This window comes from Pipra filicauda, unplaced genomic scaffold, assembly GCF_003945595.2.
Source record: "Pipra filicauda isolate LSUMZ 115617 unplaced genomic scaffold, ASM394559v2 scaffold20_size4479445_pilon, whole genome shotgun sequence".
Taxonomy (NCBI): domain Eukaryota; kingdom Metazoa; phylum Chordata; class Aves; order Passeriformes; family Pipridae; genus Pipra; species Pipra filicauda.
The window spans coordinates 3,373,607-3,395,752 of NW_024104321.1; the positions used below are offsets into that span (position 1 = coordinate 3,373,607).

Genomic DNA, 22,146 nt, shown 5'->3' on the forward strand with positions numbered 1-22,146 from the left:
CATATCAATATATTGCTATTATCCCTCTGTGTTGCACACAGCCTTCTATGCTATTTGTAATATTACTTAATAATCCATTTTCTTTTAAATTAAGTATACTTTAAATTACTTCTTCTGCTATTATTCATGAGAGTTTAAAATATATAACAAGTTACAGTCTTTCATTTATCCAGCCTTACTTATTTATTCACAGAACTAAATCTATAACCCAGCATCATATTTCTATTGCTCTTTGTAAGCCACCTAAACAGTGCCCTTGCTGTACTGAATTACTGCCTTCTATATAATTGGAGGTGTTACATTATGTGAGAAGCAATGCCTAATTGCAAATACACTAAGTGGTTCTCTGAAGCACAGCCTTCTCCTGCATCTCTGATTACTGCAACCATTAAGGGTTTACTAAATTCCCAAAAATGAAGAATTTATGAACTGTTTATTTGTGATGTCAGGACAGGCTCTTCTCTATCCTGTGTCATAAACGCTGTGTCCTTATTTTTAAGACTTAATTAGACAGTTTCCAAAGAGCAGTGCCTGCAAATCTGGATACTATTTCCATGATGCCTGTTTCACTAAAACTCAAATGTAGAAAATATACCATGATGTCTGTTTCTGAAGGTTGTTAATATGTTGAAGGTACTATCCTTTCTCTTTTTACCCCAACTGAAATACAGCAGAATACCTACAGAAGACATCATCTTCATACAAATGACAACATCCTGAATCCCAATTCTGTTTCTTAAATAAAATTCAAGAAGCCATACAGTAATAAAGAAATTTCACATGTAATAAGCGATAGGAACAGGGCTTAGGCTGTCAAGATTTAAAGTGAATGCATGACTAAAAGTACAATTTCTGTTTGCCTGCAGGGAAACCCATCAATTCTCTGTATCTGTTAGGAATTTACTTTTTGATTTATATGCCAAAGTTTTTTTCATTTGTATTAGTAGCATAAATTCTTGTATAAGAAAGGAATCATAGTAATTTCAATGTGATCAGAAGGTTGTGAATATGTTTTCTGTTCCCCTGTGGTACAAACAGTGATTAAAAACCATGAAAAAAATAAGATAGATTTACAGCCAGCTACTTCAACTATAGTATATTGCCTCAGGTTTCATAGCAGATGAAAAAAGTAAGAAAGAAAATTAAACACCAAGAAAAAAAAAGAAGCAATAATAAGAGAACAGACTATTCTGCAAATTTGCTAATCTCTGATCTTAAGTGTGATTATGGAGTCTTGGATTTTGTGGAAGAAAACATCAGTCATATGATACTATATGTCACCTTCTGCAAGAGGAAAAGTACTGAGCTAGGAAAAGGGATGCAGCTCTTGTGCAGATGTGTGTAAGCTGGTATCACTGGCTTCCTTTTAACAAACTAAAAAAAAGCCCTGAGTAAAGGCTATGTAAGTCTAAGGAGTAACTTGTGGGGAGTTTGTAACAAAGGCATGGGTCCAAGTCAAGACCACAGTTTAAAAACTCTCGTGAAGGTGAATAAAAACAAACAAACATAAGAAAAATGTAAGGTTTAGCATAAAGTGACAATCTGACAAGGAAAACCCGCCCTAGTCACTAGAGATACTAGAGATACCTTCTAAAAGGGAACTAGCAGTATTTTTAAAATAATGAAGGGCAAGATTTAAAAAAAAATGCTGCACATTCATGGTCTGGATCATATGAGAGGTTCTGCCAGCCCCTCTAAGTAAATGGATTTTTTCAACATCTGTGTGACCAAATTGATTGCAATTACATCAACATAATTCAGAAATGCAGACCTGCATGTACTGCCTTCCTTCATGAGATATTTTTTTCTTATTCCTGAGATATTAGTTATTTGACATAGGGCTTTTTCCTTGAAAGAAAATAAGTAAGTAAACAAAAAATAAAGTGATTCAGAGCAAACTGAATCACTGGATCTGCTGTAGCTTTGTATTTGTACCATTTAAGATTTTTAATATAATTGAGAATGCTACTTAAGTTCTCAACACAGGAAAATTTTCACTGTTTGTTGGGAAGTTTAAGTGAGAATTTCAGACTAAATTATTATTATTATGTACAGTAATGACTGCTTCAAATGTGGTAACTAGGAACATTTTTTGATGAAATTAATGTAAATGATATCCTACCAGAGTTAAAATTTTCTCCATTTAAACATGCCTGGGAATGTGGTTTTTTTTTATGGAAGCTAAATCTTTTGTCAGGGGAAGAGGTGCAGAACAACACTCAGATTCATTTCATTGCACTGAAATGAAATAGCTTTTTTCATGAAAAAATGTAATCAAAAGCATCAGGAAGATAAATTTCTGTAAAAAAAGGAAACACTTTGATTAAAAAGAAATATCACACTATGTGACATAGCAATTGAAAGATTATGTTCCATAGGCATAAATAATTTTTTTCATTCAGTATGTAGAATAAAGTAGGAGTCATAATCACAATTTAATGCAAAAGTAAAGCATCAGAAAATACTTTATCAGATTTATTTTCTCTTTTCTGGACTGTGTCTTTAGGTTTTTGTAGGTTGGTGATAGTAACGGACACACAAATTCATTAAGAAAATGAAAGAATAAAGAAAAATGTTGTTGGAAATCTAGGACAATATTCAACCAAGAAAGATCCAGTTATTTTTGTTATATGCCAGTAGGTTTAAGCATATTCATAAAAGACTCTTGGTGGCACACTACCACAGCAATTATGCAAAATACTGGAGTATTCAAATAGAATAGTAATGCTTGTTTGGCATAGAACTTGTTGAGATTATGTTAATGCTTTCAATGGGAAGACTGATCTCAAGAAGACTCCTACAACAGAAGACACAATCAAGTTGACCATCACTGTCCTTTTCATCCTTTCTTCTGAAATGAAGAATGCTCAGGAGTGCTCAGAAAAACAACTCAAAATAAAGGATGGCTCTGCAGACTAAGAGGCAAACCAAACCATACCAAAGTTTATAAACAATATCTTGCAATAAAGGTAAGAAGCAGAGATCAAGGAGTGAAAGACTGTAAACAATTCTTTCAGCCTCTGTGGTAAGATAAAACCACAAGACCAAAGGAAATGCAAGATGTGCAACATAATTCAATCAGTTTTGTGATGGAGATTATAAAAAAATAATGTACTGAGGAAACTGATAAAATATTTGTGCCAAAGAAAAATAAACTTGATATAAAAAATAATCATGCCATGTAAATAAAAGAACATCTCTTTCCAGAATACTAATATTAGACATTTAAATAAAATAATGTCTTCCAGAGGCCATGAAACATAAAATTGTAAAGTAAAAGCTGCTTAATATAGCTAATTAGTAGCATGTTAAATCGAGTGTACTAATACACATTTCAATTGAATTACATGGAGAAGTTATTGGCAATGGGAAATGACTGTGCTATCTAATACTGCTCAAGGAGTGTTGAACTGTTTGCCTGAAATGTCAGAGACCAGCTTGGAAAAAACTTGTCCTCATGGGAAGTCTTCACAGGGTCACCATATGCTATAGCTGGGCAGTGCTGTGGGAACTCAACCACCACCAGGTGTTTTCCAGCCAGCCAAGGCAACATGGTGAGAGGTGATTTCACTCAATTTTTCCTGGCTTTGTTAATCTATTCGCTAAATCCATCCTGCTAATTGTCTCTATCCAGGATGTGCCTCAGCAGCATGGATCCCAGGCTAGGCAGCTCTATGCCCAGCCAGCAGTAGGAATACTGGGACGGATGGGGCTTAAGTAACTCCTCATTGAGCCTTCAAGATGTGGCACTGGGTTATTGCCAGTTCTGCTTACTGTGGCCTAAGGAAACTTGGAGTTTGGCAGGGGTGAAAATTATCCACATGGGGAAGGTTAGTCTTAGTGAAATCAGTCTTGGAAATATTTATAGGTTAACTACAACATTAAACTCTATAGAGAAAAGACAGTGACTAGATACCCTGGCAGTGCCCAGTAACTTGTCTTTTCAGTTTTCTTTCAAATCCTGGTCCCTTCTTTCCTATGTTATACAAATATCAGTTCACTCCTGTGGGTTTTTCTTTGGTAAACTAACTAGTTTTCCCAGAAAGCAGGCATGTAAGTGATCTGGGACAGTTTGCTCCCAGTTGTACCAGTACCACTACACTATTTTTGCTTCTCCATGCAGTCTTCAGCACCACCTCATGCAGCAGGGTCTGCAAAAGCTGTGCTCATTTTCATGCCACTAAAAATCACACCATCCTGCTAGCCTGTAGCACAGTGCTTTTGTTATTTCCAAAGACTCAAAAATAGATGCCCCCATCATCCTTCTCGAATCCTCTCAGCCTTGTTACTGCTAGAGGGGTGCCAGAGAAGACTTTTAGCCAACTCCCCCATACGGACAGCCATACAGAAAGGACATGCCACATGTCCTGAGGGAAGGCAAGCCACAGGCAGCGTGTGCATGGGGGCTCTGCTCCACCTGTCCTGGGGCTTGGAGCAACTGGGAATGCAGCCATTAGCAACCTTCAGAATTAGGAACCATAAGAGCCTTATCCTGTTTTACCAACCATAGCAAAGGCCTCCAAAATGGAGCAAAAGCTTTCAGGCATGTGTTTAACACCTCATATAACATGGTGGTGGACTGAAACGAACAACAAATAGTTAAAACATTCTTTTATGAAGTAGAGAAACAGAATATCATTCCATCAGAATATTTGCACTTGAATCTACTTTGGTATGTTGGAGCATAAACACAGAGGAAAAAAAAAACAACCAGTAAAAGGGCTTTCATATGCTGGCACAGAGCTGCTTTAACGAAATACTGATCAAAACACCACTAAATTAAACAGACAAACTGTGATCTTTTATTTTGCCACAATATTGCTCCCAAAGAGTGCTTTAACACATTTGTGTCAGCACCTCTAATCTTCACCTTGTGTTTCAAAGATATGAAGATTAGCCCGTAAAATTAACTTCTGCTGGAGGCTAGACCCGTATAACAAGATGCAAAACAATTTTAAGATGCAGATTTTTCAGGTATTTGATTTTCTGCAGAATTGCTGTGCTAAAAAAGAAAATTCAGAATGATTTTGAACCTTTTGGGGTTAGGTTCCCCCCTCACATACTGAACAGCAACGCAAAGTAGGAGGAATGTTGCTGGAGCTCACAGCTGTGTGAGATTTTAACTGATTCCTGAGCACTACCCTAATCACATCTTTAACTGTTCAGTGAGTACACTTAAAATTAATAATGTCTTTAGCAGCTTTCTGAAGCAAAGCTTAAATCTTTCTGTTCTCAAAATATTTTTAAGAACTAATCAAAAAATTACACAGATCATAAAACTATAAAGGTTAAAAAAAAGGAATGTAGATCTGAACTGAGATAACGCCAAGTATCTTCATAACATTATGGGTAAAAACGGATCTAATGACTTGGACACACAAGCAAATTATGTGGATATAACACATCACAGACAACAGTTGCTCTGTATTAATGACTTATGTGTATATCCAGCTGTAAATGTGATACAGACTTCTTTTCAGAGGTGTGGAGTCCTTTGAACACTTTTGAAGTCTCAGGCACTTTAATAAAATCATGTGAGTCTGTGCAGCAGTCCTGCTTGCTTACCTTAAAACTGTTCTTAAATGTCTCTCAAGTATCATTTAAATATCTGTAACAAAGAAGACTGAACAAACGATAGGTGTTATCCTTAATACTATGCTATACACAGTCACTGTTTTCCCATTGGATATCTACCTTAAGACAGTTTTTCTAGGCAAATTTCCTGAGCAGGCTTCTGAAAACTGCCCACATTGTAAGTGTCAAAACTTGTTTAATTGACCATATAGCAAATCTACAGTTTCCTCTTTATACACTAAATCTGCTATCTTGTCAAAGAAGGAAATTATATTGCTTCAACATAATTTGCTCCTGATTTTTTTACCAATTTATTATCCTCTAGGTGTTGATAAATTGATTGCTAAGAATGTGTTCTAGTACATTTCTTGGAATCAAGGCTGGGCTCACCTGATAATTTTCTGGATTGTCTTCTTCTTAAAGATAGGTATAACACCTGCCCATACCCACTGTTTCTTTACCTTACATAACCTCTATAAGCTTCTGAAAACAGGCACTAATAGTCCACACGCAGATTCAGTTAGTCCTTTGAACACACTACAGTGAATCTCATCATAGCATTTCCAATAAATTCATTTAGTCAAACACTGGTTAGCCAATTCTTTTATTGCACACCCTCTGGTTAAAATTGATTTTCTTAAATAGCTGATCAACTAGCCACTTTTGCTGATGTAAAAAAAGCCTTTTCTGTATCACTGCTACCTAATCTCCTCTCCTGCTAACTAACAGCAGTATCAAAAATCAGAGGAACTTAGTCTAATGACAATCTTTTTGCTACCTTTTATACTGTTATGTGCTTTAGCCTTTCTGACATCTTGTTAGATGACTCTGCTCTTCTTTTCTACTTACTTCCACTCATGGGGTTTTGATTCCACATTTTGTACAATTCCTCTTCACTTTTCAGGATGTCAAAGAAACTTGATGCTGCCATATTATTCCTTTGTTCAACTTCTTCTGCTTCAGGAGAATTTTCTGCTCTACCTTAAGCACAGTTTTTCTGCACCTCTATTGTCCCTCAAATTTCTTTCCAAGATATCCTACTTACTCGGTGTCCTTTCTGAAATCCATTATCCTATTTCTACTGCTCACAGTCCTTCCTTTTAACAGTGACTATTTTGTAACAACTAAATTTTTAACCAATGTCTTTCTTAGTGCAAATCAAATCTACCATAACCATTTCCCTCTTAACTTTTTTAGTCTTGGGGGTGGACCCTACCCAGCAGCTAAGCATCCACATAGTCACTTTCTCACTCCCCTACCATTGTCCCCTATTGGCATTAAGGAGAGAGGAAAAAAATGAAAAAATCTCATGGGTTGAGATAATTGCGGTGTAATAAGGGAGGGAAGAAAGGAGGGAAAAAAACCCCCAAGTTATGCAAAGGCAATTACTTTCTACCTCCCATAAGCAGTTCAGGCAGTTTCCAAGCAACAGCTGCTTTGGAAAGAAAAACATCACCGTTTTTTATTTCAGAGCATGATGTTATATGAGAGAATACCTGTTTGGCCAATTTGTGTCAGCTGTCTCAGATGTATTCCTTTACAACTTCTTGTCTACCTCAAGTCTTTTAATTGCAAAGGTAGAATAGGAGAAAGAGAATATCATGAGGCTGTACAAACACTGTTCAGTAACAGCCAAAAGACTGGTGTCTTTTAGTAGCAAATCCAAACCACAGAACCATATGGGATCCTATGAAGAAAGTTAACCCCAACCCAGTCAGACACAGTACAGTGTTTTGATCTCCTCGCAGTGCTAATGGATACTGAAATAATAAAAGTTCTTTACTTACATAGAACCTAGAATCATAACATCTAAACTAAACCTTTCCTCTTTTAGTTGAAAACTGTTCCCCCTTGTCCTCTAAGTACTGGAAGGCCATGATGAGGTGTCCCTGGAGTCTTCTCTTCTCCAGTCTGAACAACCCCAGATCTCTCAGCCTGTCTTCGTAGAAGAGGTGCTACAACCCTGGGATCATATTTGTGATCCTCCTCCTCTGGACCTGCTTCAACAGGTCCATGACTTTCTTATTCTTAGTACTCCAGAGCAGTACTCAGGACTCCAGGTGAGGTCTTACGAGGTCAGAGTAGAGGGGGAGAATGAAGATGAGGGGGAAAGTGGAAGGATTATCTTAGGTTCTCAAAAAAGTCTCTCATAATCTTTTAGAGAAATAGCTTGCACTACATCCATGAAAAGACAAAATCTAAGATTTTTTTTCTCTTTAAAGTTCCCTCAGAATTTCCCAGAGGTCTCTCTCTTATCCCTGTCTTGTCTGTAGAACAAGTATTTATGAGAAATAGTTCAGGAGCTCAGAGGTGGAAGTGCATGTAAATGTCAGAAATCACAGAACGTCTTCCAAAATCTTTTGAAATACTGGCAGAGGGACAGAGTAGACCATGGCTACCAGTAACATTTATATAGTTTAGCAGCTTGCAGTTGAGAGTAGTAATAAAACAGGGATTCTCTTCTCAAAAAACAATATTTCTATCACTTCAGCTAAGAGCAGCTATTTAAAACTTCAAATTACTTCTATGTAGCATGGATGCTCAGATCTAAAATGCTCCTGGCTTCCTCATTCTGAGATCCCACCCTTGAATTTTCAGACCAGACCAGGCATGAAAAATCCTGCTCAGTTGTGAATGACTTCAATGTTGGTCTCAGAGCCAGTCTATCTGCATTTCAGCTACAGCAAAAATCAGCCCTATTTCCTCTCATGGATCTGGAGAATAAATGCTGCAGTCCGAAAGGGGAGGATGGGACCACGGCACAGCACGGGTCCGGGGCACGAGGGAGGGTGCAAGTAGAATCCTTTATTCACACGTGCACGCGGTCTTTTATCAGCTCGGGAGGGGAAAGGGCCAGAACATAGGGCGGAGCATGAGACAGACAAGCAGGGGGACAAACCAGGATAGGGACACGGGCAAAAGGGGGAGGAGAGGGGGAAGCAGGGAGCAGGCAAACTCATGGCAAGCCTGGGCATGTCCAGGCTGTGCACTATGTGAATACAATGAAACTACATAATAACAGTAAAGTCCATATAATAACTGTAAGGTCCATATAATAAAATCCTGTCAATTGCTGTATGTTTTTCTTCACGCCTGGAACTGTTTCCATCACAAATAAATTCTGTAGTACTTTTATGAGAAGTGAAGTTTATGGAGCAGAAATACATGTGGGCATGGTAGCCCTAACAATTTGTAAAGCTTCCCTAAGCTTAAATGATTTAGAAAAAAAAAGTGGATGTTTCTTTAAGTTTGTACAAACTCCATGACAAGAGGCACTTAGGAATAGGAGAAAGACACTACCAATGCCCTCCCAAACAGCCACGGAAGAAGTCCTGTCTTGTCAGAACTTGGCTTTCACCCTTGACAGAAAAATCTGTCAACAGTTTTGTTGCTCTGAGATTATTAGTTATTTCAACTGATTGCTGCAAATTAAAAAGTCACAAAAAATGAGGCCATAACCAAGCAATAAAGCATAGGGATTTAAAATTGAAATAGCACTCAATTAAAAACAAAAAAAAAACCAAAAAATTATTCATAGTAATACTAGTAGTGGGAGCATTAATAAACACTTCACAGATCACTGCACCAGTCTTTTTGTCAATAGATTTAGTAAATGACAGATTTAAAATTTTATTGTGCATTTCATTATAATTTTGGTAAATATTGCACAGTAGCACTAGAAGATACAATTCAGACTACCATAATTTTTTTGATAAAAATTGACCTGGAGTAAGTTACAGTGAAATCTCATTTACCTGTAAAGTGCTGAAAGTGGCCGCTTGTTGCCAGGTTTTGGTCTGTATGGTTTTGGTTCTCCTGCCATGTTGATATCTGAAAGCAAGCATTTGATATCAGTAAGTCAAACTTCTGGAAGTTAGAGTGAATTTGCAAAGGCATCTTCAAGTCACTGAAAATGAGTAATAGGCAGTGAAAATGGACAGAGTACTTAAAACACCTGTCTAGTTTTTACCGCTTCTGAATTGATGCTGTAATACCTTCCTAAAAATTCTTACTATAATACATGAGGATTTTAGGCAAAATATCAGTAATTACTGATGGAGAGAAATGACATTTTTAAACATACAAGTTTCCATTCAGGAAGGTGAAGCCAGTACTGTAATTCTATTACAGAAGAATATTTGAATGGTAACTTAGATGTTGAAACAAACTATCATCTCAAGTCAAATTCTGTTGTGGAGGACTGCAATGGTTCTGAAGAGTTCCCTTTTAGGGTCTAGAGAGACGCACACTGATTTTTGACTGCTTCTTCACTGTTCACTTAGAAAGTAACTCTTCAAAAGCAAACAGGAGTGTATCTATTTCCTACCCCAAATGCATCTTTTTTTGGAGAAAAAGATGATCTATTTTTGCAAATACTTTATCTTAGGTAGATACTTCTTGTTCTCAACAAGATCAGAAATCTTGTGAACGCTGTTTATTCATCTTTTAAATGTAAACAGAAATCAAGCTTATATAGACATTACTCCTGTTTGTTCTCAAATTTATCTCTTCATTTGAAGCATACTCAAAGACATACAGGAAATACATGCCCTTTATTATGATTGCTATAACAGTTACACATGGAGAAAGAAGCACAGACTGCTCTGTGGAGAATACCTTCTTGAGCTTAGGAAGCTATTTATATAAACACAAACTTATATTAAATGCTCCTCCACTCTGATTGAATGTTGCAAAGTTGCCATTACAGCAAATCACATGGATAAAGTGAAACTTTTATTAGGAAACAAATTTCATGCAATTTGAGGAATGCTGCAAAGAAATCTCTTCTCACTAATATAAAAAAAGAGCAACAGTCAACAAAATCACTGGAGTTATTCCAGTGTAAAATTGCTGTGACAAAACATCATATCCCATTAAACATGGAATCATGTGGTGATCAAGACTTTCAAGGAAATACAGGTTCTTGGTAAACTCTATGTTTAACCTAAAACTGAGTGTAGTGGAGGGAAAAGAGAAGTAGAAAGCTGAGGTGTAGAATGAGGAAATAACACTGTTCAGTGCAGTAAGGCTAAAAGCTCAAATATTTTTATTTATTATTCTTGACCTCAAAAGATACAGTAAAAGCCTGAGACTTATTGACTGGATACTTTTATTTCCCACAAAGTGAATAAAAAATATCAATCTGACTTTTCTTAACAGTCAGAAATATTGAAAATGTATGTCTTTTGGATTTTTTTTTAACAGAAAATATTTTTCCATTGGAAATTTCATGCTTCAATCATCTAAAAGAACTTAAAAGAATTTTAAACTTGTTTTCCATCTAAATTTGATATTTTGAGTTCAGCCAACATTTATTTAAAATTATACAAGACTGGAAAATAAATACTTTTATCTAGAACCATATCATATAAAATATTTTAGTAAAATTTTCCATATATAAAACATCTTGAAATTAAATCTGATTTCAGTTTCTTTTGTAGGACCTGTATTACTAATAAATACTAATTTTTTTGTAAAATATTTAATTTCTTGTTTTAACTAACTTTCTTAAATTGGACGAACATTGGAGACAGCTTTCATATCTCCTTGAAATGTTTTCCTGCCATTAATTTTAAGCAAGTGCTTTATTAAATATATATTATTTTTGTCTTTAATTTTTGTTAAAAAATAAGCTATGATGCCCTTATTTCAAGAAATATAAATTCTACAATGTTGAATCAACAAAGTAAAGATCAAGCATTTCTGAAAGCCACTGAGGAATTTTGATAGCGGTGTCACATTTCCATTGGCTCTGAAAATAACAGAATTGGAACAAAATTTTTATCCTATGACCTTTATGATAATTAGACCTTTTCACACTGTTTTAATATGTCAGATTTAAGGTCATTGACTGTATTGACTTTCACCATCTCCTACTACAACTAGGACAGATTTTAGGATAGAAAGTAGAATTATGATCTCTTCTTGGGAAATACCTTAGGCTGTGGTATCATCTTCACAATACTATAATATTCGCAATTTTTTCATGTCTCTCCTCTGCTACTGTTTCAGAGCTATATCCCTGGTCACTATTCTAAGGCATATGAACATTAATAGGCTTTAAAAAGTTTTTCATATCCTTCTGGGACAGATCAATACTATCTTGATGATTATTCTTATAGACCTACATTTGCAGCTTTAGAAGACTCACTTTTAAAAAAAAAGGTGAATTGTATAGAAGGCTAAAGGGTGTTTGGTTTGTATTCTCTTTATTTCAATCAAAAATGTCAAAAAGGTAACACTGAAAAACACAGTGGCAAGGCTGTTCAGAATAAGTTAAGATTCCCTCACACTTCAATAAATTTCTAAATGTGCCAGCGAAAACAGTGAACTACTTTATACAGATAGTAATAGCCAAAAATTCTCTTTAACACAGGAAATAGTTCATAGAAAAGCTGTGCACATGGGGCTTTTCTGTTAGTATGAAAGTGATTGAATAGCTCTGTAATTCCCTAAGCACTTTATAGCGAGGCAAGAATGGATGTAGGAAATGCTTTGAAAAGTTAGAACAGATTTTCACCCCATTATTTTTCAGCCCTATCTACTCCAGCCTCAATTTTCTAACTAAGATTAGAAGTGAACTTGTCAACATTTTGCAAGATAGATTATTCCTATTCCAACTGGAAATCTTGTGAGATAACTTGTTCCCTTCCTTCATCCATCATTAGTTTCACAGCAGACATTTACATCTACTAGATCATAAACTGTGTGCCAAATAAATTTGTTGGCTGCAGCACAGAGATTTACCTGTGCTAATGATTCCACCCCATGGAATGCAGAGATGTTAAATTAGATACTGTGCTTGTACATGAATATGTACCAGACAACTTGACAAGATACACAGTCATTCACGTTGCTTCTGGAGAGGCATGGATTTGATGGATTGGGCATCTGATGGATAAGGAACTGGATGATGGTCACACACAAAAAGTAGTATTAAATAGGTAGATTTTCTAAGTGAGGACCACTGATGAGTGGCATTCCTCAGGGATCTGTATTGGGACTGGTGCTATTTAACATCTTTGGTGACACAGACAGTGGGATTGAGTGCACACTCAGCAAGTTTGCCAATGACACCAAGCTGTGCAATGCAGTTGACACACTGGAGGGAAATGATAGCATCCAGAGGGACCTTAATAGGCATGAGAACCTCATGTGAGGACATGTGTAAACCTCAGGTCAAGTGCAAGGTCCCACACCTGGGTCTGGGCAAACCCAAGCATGAATACAGACTGGGCAGAGAATGGATTGAGAACAGGATATGGGGCTGTTGGTGGACGAGAAACTTGATATGACTTGGCAATGTGCTCTTGCAGCCCAGAAAGCCAACCTTATCCTGGGCTGCATCAAAGGCATTGTGGCCAGAAGGTTGAGGGAGGTGATTCTGCCCCTCCACTCTGCTGTTGTGAGACCCCACCTAGAATACTGTGTCCAGCTTTCAGGTCTGCAACAAAGGATGTGGACCTGTTTAAGCAAATCCGGATGAGGGCCAACAAGATGATCAGAAGGCTGGAGTACCTCTCCTATGACGACAGGATGAGAGAGTTGGAGTTGTTCAGCCTGGAGCAGAGAAGTCTTCAGAGATACCTTATAGTGACCTTCCAATACTTGTAGGGAGTCTACAAGAAAGCTGGAGAGGGACTTTCTACAAGAGCATGAAGTGATGGGGTGGGTTATAATGGCTTCAACCTGAGAGTAGGTTTAGATTAGATATGGGAAGGAATTCTTTACTGCGAGCATGGTGAGACACTGAAACAAGTTGCCCAGAGAAACTGTGGCTGTCCCATCCCTGGAAGTTTTCAAGGTCAGGTAGGATGGGGCTTTGAGCAACCTGGTCTAGTGGAAGATGTCCCTGCCCATGGCAGGGGGGTTCGACTAGATGATCTTTAAGGTCCATTCCAGCGGAAACCATTCTATGATATTCTATAATTGCATGATTCTATGTGGGAATGGAGCAGCCCAGGGACTTTCACATTACTTTCTCTGTCGTATACCATAAATGTTCACTTAGACATCCACTTTGAGATAAAATCATCACTGAAATTCAAAATACTAAGGAAACATTATGAGTAGAAAAGTGATTATGCAGAGAACAGCACATTGTAATGTAGTAGGCCGGTCTCTCTGAGCTTTCAGAATCCAATTAGATTACTTTATTAAAAGAAATGTATTTTAAGTTCTATATTTTCCTGTTCTCATAGCTGACTTTAGGTAAAACATTAGATCTAGATTTCATTCAAAGTTGTGTGTCATCAACAGAATACATCTAATTTTAAGCATGGTATTTTTATTTGTAGTTATACTGAAAAGTTCTTAGTAGTTAATGACAAAAAATAAAAACAATTTTAAAAAGAGGGTGAATACCATTATAGAGGGCAGTGATTGTATTCAATGGCTACATAAATTTGTCTGAAAGAGCAACTCCACACAGCATGATCTGCCTTTCTGCTGTCACTGTTTCCTACCATTGACTGCCTACCTCCTCTGGGCAGTCAATGACCAGGGAAACTCTGATGCATGACCACCCCGTTTTTGGAGAAGCAGTATCAGCTAGCCTTGGTGCTTTGCTCACAGATTCCCTGGCAAAGCAACCTGAGAATCTGGTCCTGAAGACAACATCTGACTTTAAACGGGCTTTGTAAGTGCAAGCAATGATACCTAAAGAGCATTCATACCCGACAAGTATTTCAGTATTTCTTGCCACCTGCCCTTCAGATTTTTTTAAAAGGGTTATCTAAAGAAAAAAACAAACCCCAAACCAATCAATTGTTTTGGTTCACAAAAACAAATGTCATAAACAAGAAGCTTCAATAGGCACTAGTTCAACTCATGAAAACTGGGACTTTGAGGCTTTCTGCTGCAAATCAAGAGGCTGTCTCAGGCTATATCTAATCTATTAAATTAAATAGACTAGGCACTAGTAATCAGTTGCCTCTTATATTAAATTTTTAAATTGTTTCCTGACATGACTTTTACCCCAGTTTACAAGCATTCCCCCAAGTCGTTTCTAGATATAAGTAGACAATGGACATGACTCAGGGACCAGTGCTGACTGGCATTTCACCCAGTGAAAGAGAACGGATCCAAGTCCCTATAATTAGGTATTAATGATGTGACTGCTGAGTGTGGGCTCCATGTCAGAAAGACTGGAAACTGAGACCTGGAGCCAAGGAAACTCTAAGTACCTCTATGGTTCAAAAGCTGATTTTCTGAGACATGTTTCATCAGATGTTCTTCCACACATTCTTGTGAATGGTTGTGGAACCTGAGACATTCCTTCAAAAACTCTACACTTGCATGACTTAAATTTTGAATGAAAAGGGGTGTAATTGTTTACTTCCAAACTAGCTATGCTTTCGACCAACATTTAATGGTAATTTAAATTAACATAGAGAGAAAGAGTTCACACAATTAATTTACAATCTATATACAGAGAGAGATATGAATAGAGAGAAATCAGGATGCATTTTCTACTCTTTCAGATAACACAAAGTATATGGGAGAGAAAAGAAAGACCAAGAGGTAGATGCAATTTAGAGAAAGCCTGTAGTCATATGATTTATAGCATAACTGAACACCATTAAAGCTAAAGCTAATCTATCTTTTTTTTTTTTATACTCTTCCATCTACTAGTCTTATAAATCTCCCTGCTGCCTGCTAAAGGAATTTTAATGAAGTCATATGACATTTTTTACATCATAGACTTCTTTTATTCTTTATATGTTCCATTGATTACATGTCATCTACTCCCTTTTCCCCATCTCTAGCATGTGAAAAAAGCAGAGAGAAAAGGACAGCTCTCAGTTCTTTTCCATTCTGTGCCCAAATTGCACAGCTGTAAAGATGAAATTTCCCAGAAAATTGAACACAAACTCAAATTAACTTTCAAGGCTAGTAAAATATTAAATGAAGGTCTGGGTCACACATTTTCATTTTCCATAATGGTATTAAAAATAATTTGCTTGTGGGGCTCTCAGCTGCATTTGAATTTTCTCTTAGCATTGAAGTAATTGGAAGCCTTTTTTTGTACAAAGATGACAGCTATTGTTAATGCTTCTACAGAAAGAGCTGCTTGTTGAATAGTATATGAAATAGCTTTGTTCAGCCATTTCTTCTTTCATTAAATACTGCTAAAATGAAATGAGGCTATAGGATTATATAAGCTATCACTCCTAACACCATTCAGTAACAAAAGTGTCAGGCGTTGTCTTACAGGAAAGTTTTTTCTGTTCCCCAGGGAACTGGATTAGTGTGAGGACAGGCGACAGCTAAAAGGGGAAATCCTGATCTGTCTCTATGCCCCTCACAAACCATTCAGGGTCTTGGAGAGGGCAGTCAGCTGCAGAATCGATGCTAGGGTACTTCACAGCTGAGGTGGAACATTGTTCTACCTTTGTTTTTATGTTTGCTGCCATCCCTTCACCTCCCACCCCAAGTAACAACGAAGTCACTGGGCAGAACTTTCTGCCCAGTTGGTTGTACAACTGGCAGTGGTCCATGTCTGTGCCCAGTGGAGAGGCATCACTTCTGCCTGCGGAAGGGACAATGCTTATTTGTGGCCTCTGATGGACTGCCCATGGACTGCACTGTGACTGCAGAGTCAGTGGCCAAGACCTCACAAACTGCTTGTCTTCTGGTGCTTGAATCCCTGCAGATCGATTACTGTGATATGGCAGGAATCATGCTGGGGTACTGGGCTGCAGGGCTTCCCTGCAACACACCACAGAGAATAGGGCATGTCTTGTAAAGGGATTTCTATGGGAAGGAGGGAAACTCTCTTTCTGGAAACCCTGCCCGCTCCTCCTCCTCAGCACTGGGCTTGAGGGTTCCTCTACAGGAGGTTCCACACTGTTGTTTTGCAGATACAAGAGATTCAGACTCAGCTACAAGCGGACTATGTGGCCATAGCCACTTATCTACAGACCAGTTCTGTAAGAACTGTTGGAGTTTGGGTGTTAACTGTGGAAACCCCCAGCGTGGTTTGTGCCATGGTAGCCAGGAAACTGGCTGTCACACGTGCACTTCACCCCACCAGAGCCTAACTATAGAGGCAGGCAAGTATAGTTTTCCTGTAAGAAGATCCTTTAAATTTAATCAAGTTTTCAGCTTCTGTTTCCCACCCAGAGAACAAGATTTCTTCATACCAAATGTTTGTTTAACACATGGACTAGCAAATTCTGCACATGCAGAAGATTAACATTGCCATGACGATACAAGAAAGCAACGGAAAAGTACCTCAAGAACTTTCTGTTATCTTCAGGAAAAAAGAGACTGTTTTAATTATAAGCTTATCCAGCAATAACAAAAAAATTAAGCAAGGACTCTCATAATATCCCAACCCCTGCTCACACTCTACCTTCTCATTGTTCCTGTTAATGAGAAACAGAACCGGGCCTTGACTTACAGCTCTTTTTTTCCAGTGAGGAAAGGATGGCCTTTGCTTTCTCTTGATCACAGTAAAGATGCTGTTTACAAATAGGAAGTAGAGCATCTGTCGTCTTTCAGATGAAGCACAGCCATTACAAGGCAGCAGACAACAAAAACTCTCTACTGCTTTTCTCTGATAACAAAAGATAGTTATTACCATGAGACCCAGACAAAGCTTCATGTTGACTAGATGTCTGAGTTTCTCAGCATTGCAATTAGCCCCAAGCAGCAACATTAAACAGTGTAGTGTAGATAGAGCATGAAAGTCCCTCATATACTTTTTTCAGATTTCAATATGATTTACTCTAGGGAACATGCCCTGAACCTGAGTCATTTTCAACTTGTCTTCAAACTTCATTTTTTCTCTCTTCTTTCTAATACTTGGCTGCTTTCTCTGCCCCACGGCCTTTTATCTAACTCTCCTACTAATGTTAGCTTCATGGTCCTAGCAACAGTTTTTCATGACAATTGAAATCTGTAGTATATGAAAAAATTCACAATCCCTATTGTCCCAATCCTTTTGTCTTTCTCATTATTTTTCCTGAATATGGTCAACTTTATTAATTAAAACAAAAAGAAAAATTATTTTTCCTAAAATAACAATCACAATAGCAACATTTTAAAAAAAATTACTAAGATTATTTTGTCTGCACTTGTTAACCATATATTTTGGACATTCCAACAAAGTTTGCTTACATTTCAAGTGCATTTTCTCATAAATCTGAAAAGCAAATTTAGCCAAGGTTCTCTGGGTGTCACAAGCAGAATAGCTTCCACAGCAATGCTTGCAATGCACATGTCATTCTGCGCGTTGTAGCCTGGGGCCTTTTCTGGGTTGTGCAGGAGGTCTTAGTAGCCCCAGGGGCAGGAAGCAGGGGCATCAGGTGATGGTTTGGGGCAGAGAATGTTGACGGACGCTTTCAAGGTGTTGTTAGGTGTGAGGGCAGTGCGTGTCTCTGAAAGGCTGGCTGGAGTTTGTTGGCATTATAGTCATCACTGAGGGGTGACTTTTAACACCCTGATCTTTACCGTCGAAACATTCAAGGATACATCTGACCTTGAGGGTATTCCCACAGGCTTTCATCCAGGCTGACAACAGATCAAGAGGAATCATGCTGCGGGTTTCACTGAGTCTGGAGCAATGGCATTCACTGATCACACGAAGCTGGTGGGGAGACAGAAACGGACCTCTGCAGTCCCAAAAGCACTTCCACCACTTTCTAATAATATTCCTCTCCAAATCATGTCTGATTTTACTTTCATTCTTTGACCTGAATTTTTCCCTCTAATTTTCTCTGTTCTTTTCTTAGATGATCTAAGCTTTCATCTTGGTCCCACCTCAGTTGAATAAGCCCACTGCCCCAAAACAACTAGTCCTAACTACTTCCAGTTGTTCTATATACCCTCTTTCTGGCCATAATCTTCATTTTCCAGGTTTTCTGAATTAGAGGATCAATAGAGGGGGATCTTTTCAATCTCCAAATTCACTTTGTTGCACAAGTCTTCTAGAATTTCCTTTGAGATACAGTAATTTTTTCAGTGTCAACTTTACAAAAACTTGTGTCCCAAATTATAGACTCATAGATTTACAGAATAGTGTGTGTTGGAAGGGACCTTTAAACATCAAGTAGTCCAACTCCCCTACCATGGGAAAGGACATCTTTCAATAGATCAGGTTGCTCAAAGTCCTGTCCAACCTGGCCTTAAACAATTCCAGAGGTGGTACCTCCTGGTGCAGTCTCACCACCCCCATTGGAAAAAGAATTTCCTTATATCCAGTATATCATGTAATAGGGTTCTGAAAAGTTTTGTCTTTGTAACACAAGCATTGTAAATCATATGATGGACATTCACAGAATTAGTTCACATGTTATCATGCAAAACCTATAAATATTCCCTTATACTACTATAGTTTTAGTATTATAAAATAACATAGCAGTGATATGCCCTGTGGTACTCACTAACATAAAGCCTACCATTTTTATTAAAATGTCAGGGTTGTGTTAAATAGAAGGGCAGCAGAAGTGGAGATAATTCCATTGATACTTGGCATATGGAAGAAAATACTATTGTGGAGGTGACGTAAAAAAGAAAGCTATGACAAATCCAATATTTGCATTTTAGCAATGCCTAGGTACTAACCATGTTCTAACTCTCTTTCACTGCTGATGCCTGAAGTTGTTCAGTGGATTCAATTCGGCAACCAAACTGCAACAGCATAGAAGCCTATTGCAAAAGCAAGACATTTAATAATTGGAAATACCAACGAGCTTCAAAACAAATGATATGCAGTGTTGTTTTATTTGTATCTCTTTGGCATTTCTGCAAGGAAAATATAAAAAAGAGTTGATAGGAATAGAGAAAATGCAATATCTTGACAAACTGATAGTTCACATGCTGTAGTTTTCTGCCTCCAGCTGCCCCAGATGCTTTGGCAGTAGCCACAAGAACCTCAAACTAGTTACAAACAAGATTATTTTCCTTCCATTCTCTTATTGTCTCAGCATGATCCTCCTCCTAAAATGCTTGGTAGTTTAGGATTACTTTAAATCCTAAAGCATGATGCTTTATCTTTCCTCCCATACTGATTTTATTAGTACCTAACTGGTACTAGCTGGAACCTGAAATTACTACAATTTCAAATAGCCTTGCTGACTACATAAATGTCCTATTACTCTGTTCTTGCTGATAAATCATATTGGTGTATTTTTTAATGAAAAAAATGTGTTTCTCAAAAAATAGTGAGCAATATTTTGGCCTTATGATCCCCTTATCCTTCATCCCCTCAAACCCTTTTTCATTTCACTCATTAGTAATAACTAAAATCATAGAAGTCATGTCAAAAACCCTTTCTCTAAACATACAACATCACCCTTCTCCCTGCGATTTATTTGACTTCTGCTGTTACTTTTGTAAATTTATATTTGATCTTGCATACAGATACACTTTATATGCTGCTTCAGAGGTTTTCCCATAAGTTGTTTAAGGTGTACTATATATTACCAATGACATAAATTTGCACAAATAATGAAGCAAGGAAAAAATGTAAGAGGTTACTAAAAATCGTATTAGGAAATAAAGTAATTATTTTGAAATTCATTAAATCACATCCCAATATCAAAAGTATTACCAAAAGGACCATATGACATATTTCAGTTAAATTTTAAAGAAGCAAAAGTATAAATATCCATGCATATTAATACACAGTGCTAGTGAAGCTCTCATTGAGCATTCACCACTCTCTTACCTTAACTGGATTCACTTTCTTCTATACTTCCCAGTAACATTCTATCAACATTAGATTTGCCTTACAAACTATTGATTTCTATTAGCCACTCAGAAAATATGTCATTTTGTCTCAGAAATCAAAGGAACCAAGAGCTCCTCCACTCTGAGTTAGTTCTTTCCCCCAGAAATCTGTTGGACCATGAGATTTCCAATTTCTTGAGCAAACTACACATAAACACACAACACAAATGTTTGTAAAAAGGCTTTGGAAGCTAATCTCTGCTGCAGTTGGGATATGAAATACATAGAGCTAGACAAGACAATGAACACCAATTGAACATTCACATCCTCAAAGGCTTTTTTGACTTATATCAGTTTCCTGTAAGGAGTTCAGAATCCTTATTTTTGCACTGAATCTCATTAAAAGCCATAGTGTTTCTTCTCCAATTTCATCATGAGGTTAAAACAAGACACAACCCCCAAACCCCCCAGATTAAAATTTTCACCCTTGTAAACCCAAGGTTCCCACATTTTCCTTTTACTAAATATATTTGCATGTGTATACTTGTGTGTGAAAATATTTACAATAGAAGCATGTGCTTTCAACTGGAACAATTATTTGTTAAGTTTTGCAAATCATCTTTATCACACAGTTTCTGAAAATAGAAGATTGCAAAGGAACACTAAAGAATATTGAATTCCCAAATCTGGACTTAATGATTGCTGTTGAAGTGGATGCTGGAGCCAATTACTCTATATAGCAAACAAAACACTCTCTAATCTCAGAAATGTCATATCTGACACTCTTATCTATCATTATTGTTAAAGCAAGACTGGTGCCAAGGACCTAACTTAAATCTCAGTACCTGCAGCTTTTAGAGTGGATAGATTCTTTCTTTTTTTTTTTTTTTTCTTTCTCCTCTATGTAATGAGAAATTCTGGTGGCTGTTCAAATGGAACAGGTCTCTAAGCTCACCTGGAACCATTAATCTTCTGGACATACTGCATAAACCACTAATCTCACGCCTGTCATTTAAAATGAGGAAGGGAGTACAAGGAGAGATGAAAGATGCAGGCAGATTTTTAAAGCCTTACCCTTGCTATTTTAATTCAAGAATAAATAAGATCCCTAAATCTCACATTGCAAAAACCAAAAATGTCCAGAGAAAAACAATGGTCTGAATGATCCCTCCGAATAAAAATTAACATGATTCAACACATTGCTTCAGAATACTGTCTCCTAATCTTTTGCTTTTTCATGTTCAGCTCCTTATCAGACACTGCTGTTAGCATCATGATATACTGGTTTTGCTTGGAAGCCGAGCCAAAGATACAAAGCCTTAAAAATATTTATGCTGGCCTGATATACATTGACCCAACAGCTTACAGGCAGCTGTGCAAACCTGTGCTCTGCTGTAACCGCAGCCTTACAGTCCTTTCCCATGATGAGTGATTCTTCTTATGAACCTTATAAGCAGTTATAATTGCATACTTGAAAATTTTTTTTACCTATTTTCCAAGCAATTAGGTTAGAATGGAAAAGCAGTGATCTTGTAAGAAAGGAGACAACTTTGGATGACAGTTTAAGCTCTCAGTGTTAGTGTAACCTTCCATTCAAGTCAGTCAGATTTAGGTTACTTTTTCACCATTCAACCATGTATTGTATAAATCAGACCACTAGACTTTTTTGTTTGTTTGTTTTTTGTTTGGTTGGTTTTTTTGAGTTTTTGTTGTTTTTTTTTTTATGTCAATCCAAGTTGCTTTATTTTGGGGAAACAGGGGCCCCCTGGTGGTCTGGTGGTTAGGATGCAGCACTCTCACCGCCGTGGCCCGGGGTTCGATTCCTGGTCAGGGAACCCCTCTGGGCAGATGTAGCTCGTCAGCCCTGTAAGGCCATCCATCTAAGAGAAGGTCACT

At 37.4% G+C, this 22,146-nt stretch overlaps 1 protein-coding gene across 9 annotated transcripts in view; it reads right to left on the minus strand.

Moving 5' to 3' along the window:
• The window catches only part of RALYL (RALY RNA binding protein like), a 375,799-nt gene that overhangs the window by 67,326 nt on the left and 286,327 nt on the right, over positions 1–22,146 (minus strand). For all 9 annotated transcript variants that reach the window (XM_039380967.1, XM_027736501.2, XM_039380968.1 and 6 more), the window contains one exon: positions 9,330–9,405. In XM_039380967.1, coding sequence (XP_039236901.1) covers positions 9,330–9,405 — 76 coding nt within the window. The remainder of the gene's footprint in view (positions 1–9,329; positions 9,406–22,146) is intronic.